The sequence below is a fragment of the Oncorhynchus nerka genome, linkage group LG27 (genome assembly GCF_034236695.1).
Source record: "Oncorhynchus nerka isolate Pitt River linkage group LG27, Oner_Uvic_2.0, whole genome shotgun sequence".
Classification (NCBI taxonomy): Eukaryota; Metazoa; Chordata; class Actinopteri; order Salmoniformes; family Salmonidae; genus Oncorhynchus; species Oncorhynchus nerka.
Genome location: NC_088422.1, coordinates 61,284,562 through 61,296,106, shown reverse-complemented (window position 1 = coordinate 61,296,106; position 11,545 = coordinate 61,284,562). Strand labels below are relative to the sequence as shown.

Below are 11,545 nucleotides of genomic sequence, written 5' to 3'. Positions count from 1 at the left end.
GTGCGTGCTTAGTCCCCTCCTTTACTCCCTGTTCACCTACGACTCAGTGGGTGCTCACACCATCATCAAGTTTGCAGATGACACAACAATCACCGACGACGATGAGGCAGCTTATCGAGAGGTCGTCAGAGACTTGGCAGTGTGGTGCCAGAACAACAACCTCTCCCTCAACGTGGGCATGACACATGAGATTATTGTGGACAACAGGAAAAGGAGGGCAGAACACGCCATTCACATCGACAGGGCTGCAGTGGAGTGGGTCGAGAGCGCCAAGTTCCTATCATGGTCCAAACAGACCAACACAGTCATGAAGAGGACACGACAATGCCTCTTCAACCTCAGATCCTCAAAAAGTTATACAGAAGCACCATGGAGAGCATCTAGACTGTCTCTATAATCGGTTGGTATGGCATGGGTCTCCTGGTCGCTGCCGGCTGCAACAGAGCCTGGACTCAAACCCAGAATCTCGAGTGGCACAGCTGAACAAAAAGTTATATTGACTACGTCCATCCTAGCTTGCTCATTAATGTCTTAATCGACATTAAGGATTGCCTCTTATCCACTCATCGTCCCCTTATGCCATAGTTTGTACATCTCAACTGGAAATGAGGCTGAATGAACTGTTTCACTGCCAGACAAGGCTCCGCTGATAGCCAGGTGTAGCAGTGGTAAGGTGTTGGGATTGCTGTAGGGACTGCAGTTAGGACAGCTTTACGGAGGCCCTAACAGTTTGTGGGCACCGTTTGTTACTGTTATATTGCAATTAATGTATTGTTTAGCATTGTGTTGTCCTTTGTATTGGCTTTGCTGGCATGCATATTTTACAAAATTGAGTTCGTCCCACCAAGATTTACATGCTTAAATCACCACTGTTGCTGGCTCCAGAAAATAAAAAAAATTCCGATCATGTATAATTACAAAAAATACTGGGTTCATATTTGCATCCAGAAAATTGCCCATTTCTGTTATGGTATTTGGTGTTTTCAGACTCCTCGGCACACCGCCTGAAATTTCATTCTGTTTTGGTGGGATGGAGTTTTGTCCTGCACTCTTAGAAAAAAGGGTTCCAAAAGGATTCTTCCGCTGTCCCCATAGGAGAACCCTTTTTGGTTCAAAGTACAACCCCTGTGTTCCATGTAGAACCCTCTGTAGAAAGAGTTTTACATGGAACCCAAAAGGTTCTACCTGGAACCAAAAGGGTTCTTCAAAGGGTTCTCCTATAGGGACAGCCGAAGAGCCCTTTAAGGTTCCATTGTTCTAAGAGTGTGCTTGGTGACATCAACGGGTGGTAAATTAGTTCATTAACTATTAAGAAAGAAAGTACCAAACCTCTCTGACAATAACAGATAGTTTTCAGTTTCTACTCCCTACTCAGATGACTCCTAAGCAGTCCTAGTACAATTCTTGCCGGAGTAATTGCTATTTTTGTTTCTTTTTGACCATTTTAATTGAAACCAATCACAGTAAGGTACTTAATTGTGAGCCAGAAATGATTTGATATTGAGATAAAAATGGCTGCATTGGACCTTTAACCACCACATGCAAAACATGACATTTTTCCTCCCTTGATATTGACTTCTCTTCGTCAGAGTCACAGAGCGGTGCGAGTGCGGAGCTTGATAGGGATCAATTCATATGAAAGGTAAGTTGAACACCTTCTGCAACGTGTTTCTGTTAAGTTGACTAACAAAATTTACAGCATGCATAACGCACATGAATATGACACTTTACGTAAGGTTATGTACCACTGAAATATGGCTCATGTGAGTATGTGTCTGTGTAGTTCCACTGCAGCCAGCTAATTAAGGTATTTTCTGATAATGTGGTCTTCTTCTAATTTACAGTTCCATCTTCATCTAATATGTTTCAAATTTCACAATATGGCTATGGCGTTTTTGTGTTGGTGGTTTGTTTTTTTGTGTTGTTGGTTTATAAAGCATCCTCTTCCCAACCTGGTGAGTATAGACCAATGTGTAGACTAACTAACTAGGCTAATGTATTGAAATGTCTCTTCTCACTCCAAATTCACAATATTCAAATATTTTTTCTTCCCTGGATGTTTAGTAAGTCTTTTAAATAGAACAATTTGTGTGTATTACAGTATAACAGTATAAACAATGGATGTTTAGTCATGTTTATTGGTATTCCAATTGCAAGTGATGCCATTTTGTGCTGAATTTGCTGAATTTTTTAGGTCTATTGTTGATTAACATGACAAATAAAATACCTATATATGCTGTAATGTGTTACTTTGACTGATATTACATTTGCATGTTTTATTTTTAAAAATCTGTTTCCTCATATACATTGACAACAGCTTTCATGGTGGTGGACTATGTAACTTTTTGTAGTCCAGTGGTGTTCTTGGCAAACAATTTAGTACTTATTACTAAATTATTAAATACATTACATGAGTGTATATTGTCATTGGGACTGTTTCATAATTTAATGAGCATGAAATTATTTTTTGTGTTTAGTTTGTATTAAGCTGAAGTAAGTCATGGAATACTGTTCAGAGATCGCATCAACTGTTTGTTTCAGATTGTATGGGTGTTTGTGAGAACTCCCAAGGAAAGGATGCAACAGATATGCCACTTTGTGTGGATGAAAAATGTAAGTAAAAGCCTACAAAAAAATTCTAACAGTAGGTTCAACTATATTTGAACTAGATTTATTGTACCCTGTTTCTCTCGCAAGAGAAACAGGACACATGTGAAACTCATTTGTGTTAAGTTTCTTGCCATGCTTCCAGGGCATGAACGCTTCTGCACTTATCAAATATCCAGTCTTACACGGATGTGTACTTTAATAAGGGAAAAAAGTCATATCCAGCAGTGCAATGATTTAGACTCAAGACAGGTGTCATTTTCATTCACATGGAACACAACCTGCAAACTTCCTGACTTGTCGTCTGGATTTTCAGGTAATTTTGATACAGCAAAGTGCCATTTCTCGAACCTTGATGTCCAGCTGCTGAAAACACTATTACAAATCTGAGTAACACATTTGCATTAATTTATTTCAACTTCGTTCAGGTTATTCTCAAATGTTTGAAACAAACATGGCCCATTTGCCCCGAGAGGAATCGTGTGTAGATGATCTAGTCTTCTACTGTCATTAACCAAAATAAAGCATGTGTTTTTACTCAGTGTATGTTGATTTGACCAATAGCCTGGACTCTGTTCTCTACTTACAGATTGCGCCATCAACATCAAGCTGCCATATGTTGACAACTGCAAAGACAGACATCTAATACAATGTGTGGATCAATGGACCTTTATTAAAATGACAAATCAGTCCACTACTAGTCAGGCAACTACTATCAGCATTGAAAATAAAGTCACAACCAAAACCTCACACATTGCGAGAGAATGTGATTTTGAAAACTTTGGACTGACTCATGCAAATAATAACCTGACCTCTGTTGATGCATTTGTCAGAAATTGTAAAAGAAAGGCAAAACCAATAATGACTGGTCAGCAGTTGCGTTCCATAAAAAAGTGAGTCCATGTATAATTTGAACTGAAATCAGGGCCGGCCCTAGCCTTTTGGGGGACCTAAGCAAAAGTGTGTTGCTTATGTCACCTATGCCTAGGGCCGGCCCTGACTGAAATGTATTTTTAATGTAATTTGAGCTATGTCAATGTCTGACTGAAAGCTAAACATATTTTCATGGATTCGTTTTGGGCTGAATTATTCAGAAATTTGATTTTCTTTTAAATATTCCCTACAACAGCATATTTCACAACATTACCAAGCAGGGACCTCAGAAAGTGATTCTTGACAGCATCAAAGGTTCAGTGACATCACATCAGAAGAACAATTTGCTAAAGTTTAGAATGGCTCTACCCTCCACCAATAATGTAAGCATCAACGAAATGGAGTGATGGAGAGAGAGAGAGGTCAAAAGCAAAATGGGGAGATAGTCAGTAATCACATGTATAACTCTTTCTCCATCTCCACCAGGCCACGTTGGAGGAGATGGATGACATTTGGTTGGAGATTCCTACTGAGGCTTTGAATGCTATTCTGGGAGACATGAAACAGGAAGTTAACCTGGGAGTATTTTGGTTTGAGAATGACAGCCTGTTCCCGGTAAAACAACAGTAACAACTACAACATCTCAGAGATTACTAATGAAACAGTCCTGCACTCATAACACACAGACATATTTCAGAACATCCTGATTTTAACAAAAGCACAGAAAAACATCTGTGGTACTTTCTCATTTAACACCAGTTTGTGAATCATGTGGTGACAACACATTTTTATTTATTTATTTCCCCTTTATTTAACCAGGTAGGCTAGTTGAGAACAAATTCTCATTTGTAACTGCAACCTGGCCAAGATAAAGCGTAGCAATTCGACACATACAACAACACAGAGTTACACATGGAATAAACAAAACATACAGTCAATAATACAGTAGAACAAAAGAAAACAAAAAGTCTATATACATTGGTACCAACATTATCTGATGGAGTGCACATTTCAATGAAGCCCTTAATCAAACTGCATCGTGACAGCCTGCTACGGAAAGTAGCTCTATGAGCACGTTTACAATTTCTCGGAAAGACCCAGCAACCACTTGTATCGCTGTCATCTGTGTAAAGTTACAATGCAAACTGACTGCCTGATCTCCTACTTCATTCATTCATTGTCATGCTATTAGGCTAGCTACCAGTAACACTATGCTCAAAATGCACTACAACACAACTTGTGGACACAACATCAGATAAAAGAGAACAAGTTCACTGAGAAATACGTTGTTGCATGTTGTTGTGACTCAAACATCATACCCAGTGCCTATAGAAAAAAATATCCTTGAAAGTATTTGGTTCTAGGGAGAATTGTTGTCCTCCTTGACATTTCTTATTAACTTGTATCTTTAAAGAGAATGTATATCCTCTCTTCTGATCCCTACTAGGTGGAGGAGAACAACACTGAGCTCCTAAACAGTCGAGTGGTATCCGTCGATGTGGGAGAGGACATCTCAGGCCTCAGTAACTATTTTAAGATCACGTTCCACTTCCAGAATGTATCAGTGGTTAGTGAGAAGTGCATATCTACATCACAATCAACCGTCACGCTCTCTTTTTGAAATATTTGTTATGTTTTTGTTCTGTCACCTGTCAAAAATCTATCAATCGCTTTACATCTCCAATAATTCATGTTTATGATATGGTGTGGATTGGATTGGAATAGAAGAAGGGTCTAATCAGGTTCTATTCTCTCTGATAGGAAAACAAATCACTAGCATGTGTGTTCTGGGATCTTGAAAATGGTAGTATTATTTATTAACTAAAAAAATAGTTTTATGATGCACAATATACAACTAAATGAAATGTTGAAAATGTTTTACTGTATCTCTTTGTTACACAGATACTGTTGCACATTGGAATTCCTCTGGATGTGTCACTGAGACAAAGGAAAATGAAACAGTGTGCTCTTGTAACCACCTTTCATTCTTCGCTGTACTTATGGTGAGAAATAACATCTTAACCTAACTCTTAAAATATGTTGTGACCTCACTTTAACTTTCTTTTGATCAATTGATTAAGGGCTTGATTCAAACTGTATTACGGAAGATCTGCGTAGCACCACTGAGAGTTCAGTGCAATGTTCCCACGTTCGCTGAGACTGCATTCACGCTAAGTGACTTGTTTGTCCGCTCAATCGGAAATTACCTTTCATTTTAAATTGTGCTGTACCACGATACGGATTCATTTCAATCCAAAATGAAACACTCAACCAACGTGTGATCTAACCACTGTGTGTTTTGTTGACGGCAGTCTCCGGTCAGTGGCTCCAGTGCCAGTCTGAGCTCCTCCTCTGTGTGGTTGCTGACGTTGTTGTCCAGGGTGGGCTGTGGAATATCCCTCTGTTTCCTGTGTCTGGCTCTCCTCATCCACCTCAGGTCAGATTATACTGAAAACGAATACTTATGTCCACAACATGCAAACAACGAGCCACCACACACAATGCCACTCAAACAGAACATCCTCATTGGAAAAACTCGTTCTTCTATTCTAAGTACTCTTTTTACATCAGCAGTTGTCACGCAGTGCTTTTACAGAAACTTGACCCCAAAGAGGAAGCAGAATGAAGCTAGAGAGGAACTGCCTTAACAATGAGCTTTGCTATGTTGTTGATTTTGACATTAGATTTCAATCTCTTCTTCCCCCAGAAGGGGAAAATCTGATGATTCCCTGTGCATCCACATCCACCTGTGCGTGGCGCTGCTGTGCCTCAACCTAACCTTCCTCATCAACGACAGCCTAGCCTCCCTTGGTGTCCATGGCCTGTGTGTTGCTACGGCAGCAGCCACCCACTACTCTCTGCTGTGCACCCTCACCTGGTTCTCCCTGGAAGGCTTCCACCTCTATCTGCTCATCATCCGGGTCTTCAACATCCACGTCAAGAGATACCTCCTCAAACTGGGCCTGGTAGGATGGGGTGAGTGCAGTAAGTCAATGGGGAGGACAAGTATGACTGGACTTTACCTGATCAATGAGAAGTGAAACTGTTTCACCAAGCTGCACATGGTATTGTCCATGTGGTATTGTCCATGTGGTATTGTCCATGTGGTATTGTCCATGTGATATTGTCCATGTGGTATTGTCCATGTGGTATTGTCCATGGGATCTTTGGATCCTTCCAGCTTTCATCGCTTTAAGGAATCAACGATGTCTCTTGGTGTTTGACTCAACGGGGAACCACATCTCTTTCAGGAATACCTGGCATAGTAGTTACCATAATTGTTGCTTGTGGCAAATATGGAGAATACAGAATATACCAGCAAGACGGTGGTGCTATTCAAATGTAAGTTATATCACGATATTCATAATAATGTGTTTTCAAATCACCAAAGACTCCCTTACTCTCTGTAAAACATTTACTGAATGTGTCCCTGTCTGTCTATGTATGTGATTGTGTCTGTGACTCTCTCCGTTCGTCCGTCCGTCCGTAGGTGCTGGCTGACTGACTCTGCTCTGACCACGGTGTCCTTCTCGTACTTCGTGCTGACATTCGCGGTGAACATGCTGTGCTTTGGGTCTGTGACAGTGAAGGTGGTGAGGGCCCACCGTCAGAGTCCTGTCCTGAGGGAGAGGGGTATGAACAGGGGGACAGTACTCAGTCTTCTGGGTCTGGCCTGGCTCCTGGGGGTCTCCTGGGGGGTCCTGCTCTTCCAGTTTGGCCCCCTGAGGGAGACAGCCTTCTACATCTTCTGCACCATCAACTCTCTCCATGGTGAGATAAAATAAGCCCTTATTCTCATTCACATCAGATGCACACATACATACACAGTAGTTCTGTGTACGGGAGCACAATCTCATAAAAAGTCAATGATAAAAATCTCATCATGGTAATTTTACTGCTGATAATGCAATAGTACATACACTACAGTTCAAAAGTTTTAGAACACCTACTCATTCAAGGATTTTTCTTTAATTTGTACTATTTTCTACATTGTAGAATAATAGTGAAAACATCAAAACTATGAATTAACACATGGAATCATGTAGTAACCAAGAAAGTGTTAAACAAATCTAAATATATTTTATATTTGAGATTCTTCAAAAAGCCCCCCTTTGCCTTGATGACAGCTTTGCACACTCTTGGCATTCTCTCAACCAGCTTCATGAGGTACTCACCTGGAATGCATTTCAATTAAAAGGTGTGCCTTCTTAAATGGTAAATTGGTGGAATTTCCTTCTTTCTTAATGTTTTTGAGCCAATCAGTTGTGTTGTGAGAAGGAAGGGGGGTATACAGAACATAGCCCTATTTGGTAAAATACCAAGTCCGTATTATGGCAAGAACAGCTCAGATAAGAAAATAGAAATGACAATCCATCATTACTTTAAGACATGAAGGTCAGTCAATACAGATATTTACAAGAACTTTGAAAGTTTCTTCAAATGCAGCCGCAAAAACCATCAAGCACTATGATGAACTGGCTCTTATAAGGACCGCCACATGAATGGAAGACCCAGAGTTACCTCTGCTGCAGACGTTAAGTTCATTAGAGTTGCCAGCCTTAGAAATTGCAGCCCAAATAAATGCTTCACGGGGTTCAAGTAACAGACCCATTTCAACATCAACCGTTCAGAAGAGACTGTGTGAATCAGGCCTTCATGGTTGAATTGCTGCAAAGAAACCACTACTAAAGGACACCAATAATAAGAAGAGACTTGCTTGGGCCAAGAAACATGAGCAATGGACATTAGATCAGTGGAAATTTGTGCTTTGGTCTGGAGTCCAAAGTGGAGATTTTTGGTTCCAACCGCCATGTCTTTGTGAGATGCAGTGTGGGTGAACGGATGATCTCCACATGTGTATTTCCCAACGTGAAGCATGGAGGAAGAGGTGTTATGGTGACACTGTCTGTGATTTATTTAGAATTCAAGGCACACTTAACTAGCATGGCTACCACAGATTTCTGCAGCAATGCGCCATCCAATCTGGTTTGGGCTTAGTGGGACTATCATTTGTTTTTCAACAGGACAATGACTCAACTCCCTTCAGGCTGTGTAAGGGCAATTTAAACAAGAAGGAAAGTGATGGAGTGCTGCATCAGATGACCTGGCATCCACAATCTCCAGACCTCAACCAAATTGAGATGGTTTGGGATGTTTCAGACCGCAGAATGAAGGAAAAGCAGCCAACATGTGCTCAGTAACTCCTTCAAGACTGTTGGAAAAGCATTCCAGGTGAAGCTGGTTGAGAGAATGCTAAGAGTGTGCAAAGCTGTCATCAAGACAAGGGGTGGCTATTTGAAGAATCTCAAACATAAAATATATTTTCATTTGTTTAACACTTTTTTAGTTACTACATGATTCCATATGTGTTATTTCATAGTTTTGATGTCTTCACTATTATTCTACAATGTAGAAAATAGTACAAATTAAGAAACATCCTTGAATGAGAAGGTGTTCCAAAACTTTTGACCGATAATGTCGATCTTGGAGTATGATGGATGCAAAACATATTTACATTGGTGTAAGTAAAAGCATGCCTTTATAAAACACTGTAGGTAATGTCCTGGTTGTGGCATTGACACCAGATGACCAAACCAGTCAAATAACGTTGTCAATGGTCAGGGACCTACAGCTACACCAATGTGTCTCACTATTGTATACAAACACAGACTTATCATCTTCCAAGAGCAGCTCTTGTAATTCAGTAAAAATGTTTATTGCACCCTACAGGCCTCTTCCTCTTTCTACGCTATTGGGCTTTAACTCGGCCAGAGAAGGCATCTATCTCCATGGCAACCACTGTATCTTCTTGAACTGAGATGCAACCAGCCTTATAGGCCAGTCCCTGACTAACACGGTTAAACCTTTTACTACTAATACCACTGCTTCCATTGTAATACCACAGAAGCAGAATATTTAGTATGTTGGTTTATAACTTTCACTATAGGCAAACCTAGGTTTCCAGGTTTGCATGTAAGCTTACTGTGCTCATAATACTTTTTTTTCAAAGTTGTGCTGTTTATTTCACTTTGTGTGCATATTGTTGTATGTTGTGACATATCTTCCATGCATATTCAGTTTTGATGTGTATAGTCCTAGGCAAACAGGGAACACATCTATTAGGTTCACATGATTTTCATCTCTGAAAATAATCAAATACGTTTGGATACCCAATCGATCACTCACCGTCGTACACGAGGGTAAGATGATGTGGTCGACTGTGAATTGGTGCCTTTCTGTGTCTTTGACTGTTATCAAAAACCCTCTGAAAGATATGCCCTTTTTTAGTCCATCTAACATTTTGGAGAATTTTAATTCCCTTTTGGTTTTTGCAGAAAAGGCGTACAGTATATAACCTCCTAGCCTATGGGCTACCTGAGAGAACATTAGGCCTACAAGTAGATAGTACCTTAGCATAACACCATATTTGCAGGGATGGGAAAACATTGTTTAGAAATGAACACTTTTAGATTGTGTAAACTTTATTCTTTGTGTAAATAACTTGTGTAAATAATAATTCCATAAGAATTTGAAAGTGGGAGATGCCTCACAAGCCTCTGGGGTTTTCTACCTCTTCTGCACATGCTCTTTTTGTTTTCCTTTTACTTTGTGATCATATTGTTTTGGATTTTCTTGTGTGCCATTAAAAAGGAAATATATATCCTAGAGGCCCTACTGTGTCATTGATATTGAGGGGGTTCAATTGAAACCTATGACTACTTTCTCCCCTCCCAAACATCGAAATCATTATGTGGAAATATACTGCTGCCTTTTGGAAGACGAGGTTCAGTGTGAAAAAGGTTCAGTGTGAACAGAATAAAATAATGAAGAAACCCAACCCGAGCAAAGAGGAGCTACAATCTCTGAAAAAGCTACAGACAGAACCAACCATTGCAATTCGACAGGCGAATCTCGTACACAATTGATTGTGATGAACTGTCTTTTGCTGGTCATCATTCTCCCGTCGACATTCAGAAAGTATTTATACCTTTTGACTTATTTTACATTTTGTTGTGTTACATCCTGAATTCAAAATGTATTAAATGTGGGGAAAAATGCACCCATCTACCAAGTCACATGGCTCTGTCATAACCTCACATGGTCTCTCCTATCATTGCTATGCAGACGACACACAATTAATCTTCTCCTTTCCCCCTTCTGATGATCAGGTGGCGAATCGCATCTCTGCATGTCTGGCAGACATATCAGTGTGGATGACGGATCACCACCTCAAGCTGAACCTCGGCAAGACGGAGCTGCTCTTCCTCCCGGGGAAGGACTGCCCGTTCCATGATCTCGCCATCACAGTTGACAACTCCATTGTGTCCTCCTCCCAGAGCGCTAAGAACCTTGGCGTGATCCTGGACAACACCCTATCGTTCTCAACTAACATCAAGGCGGTGGCCCGTTCCTGTAGGTTCATGCTCTACAACATCCGCAGAGTACGACCCTGCCTCACACAGGAAGTGGCGCAGGTCCTAATCCAGGCACTCGTCATCTCCCGTCTGGATTACTGCAACTCGCTGTTGGCTGGGCTCCCTGCCTGTGCCATTAAACCCCTACAACTCATCCAGAACGCCGCAGCCCGTCTGGTGTTCAACCTTCCCAAGTTCTCTCACGTCACCCCGCTCCTCCGCTCTCTCCACTGGCTTCCAGTTGAAGCTCGCATCTGCTACAAGACCATGGTGCTTGCCTACGGAGCTGTGAGGGGAACGGCACCTCAGTACCTCCAGGCTCTGATCAGGCCCTACACCCAAACAAGGGCACTGCGTTCATCCACCTCTGGCCTGCTCGCCTCCCTACCACTGAGGAAGTACAGTTCCCGCTCAGCCCAGTCAAAACTGTTCGCTGCTCTGGCCCCCCAATGGTGGAACAAACTCCCTCACGACGCCAGGACAGCGGAGTCAATCACCACCTTCCGGAGACACCTGAAACCCCACCTCTTTAAGGAATACCTAGGATAGGATAAAGTAATCCCTCTCACCCCCCTTAAAAGATTTAGATGCACTATTGTAAAGTGGCTGTTCCACTGGATGTCTTAAGGTGAACGCACCAATTTGTAAGT

At 41.2% G+C, this 11,545-nt stretch overlaps 1 protein-coding gene across 2 annotated transcripts; it reads left to right on the top strand.

Moving 5' to 3' along the window:
* The first annotated feature begins 1,554 nt into the window (after nt 1-1,554).
* Nucleotides 1,555-10,146, top strand: LOC115134087 (adhesion G protein-coupled receptor G3-like). Of its 2 annotated transcripts, none has more exons than XM_029667717.2 (15): nt 1,555-1,642; nt 1,845-1,955; nt 2,542-2,613; nt 2,753-2,923; nt 3,197-3,500; nt 3,737-3,863; nt 3,967-4,095; nt 4,928-5,047; nt 5,242-5,284; nt 5,383-5,483; nt 5,793-5,917; nt 6,188-6,456; nt 6,732-6,822; nt 6,971-7,251; nt 9,211-10,146. In XM_029667717.2, the coding sequence occupies exons 1-15, from the start codon at nt 1,636-1,638 to the stop codon at nt 9,291-9,293; spliced, it is 2,034 nt and encodes a 677-aa protein (XP_029523577.1). In that variant the 5' UTR covers nt 1,555-1,635; the 3' UTR covers nt 9,294-10,146. The 2 variants fall into 2 exon arrangements, with proteins under 2 accessions (XP_029523577.1, XP_029523576.1); XM_029667716.2 differs by having other exon boundaries at nt 6,188-6,465.
* The last annotated feature ends 1,399 nt before the right edge of the window (nt 10,147-11,545 follow it).

Excerpts from the sequence above, each read along its gene's own strand:
- LOC115134087 (XM_029667716.2), top strand. Across the intron at positions 3,864-3,966 it reads CTCTACCCTCCACCAATAAT|GCCACGTTGGAGGAGATGGA; the intron begins GTAAGCATCAAC and ends CATCTCCACCAG. Across the intron at positions 5,484-5,792 it reads CATTCTTCGCTGTACTTATG|TCTCCGGTCAGTGGCTCCAG; the intron begins GTGAGAAATAAC and ends TGTTGACGGCAG.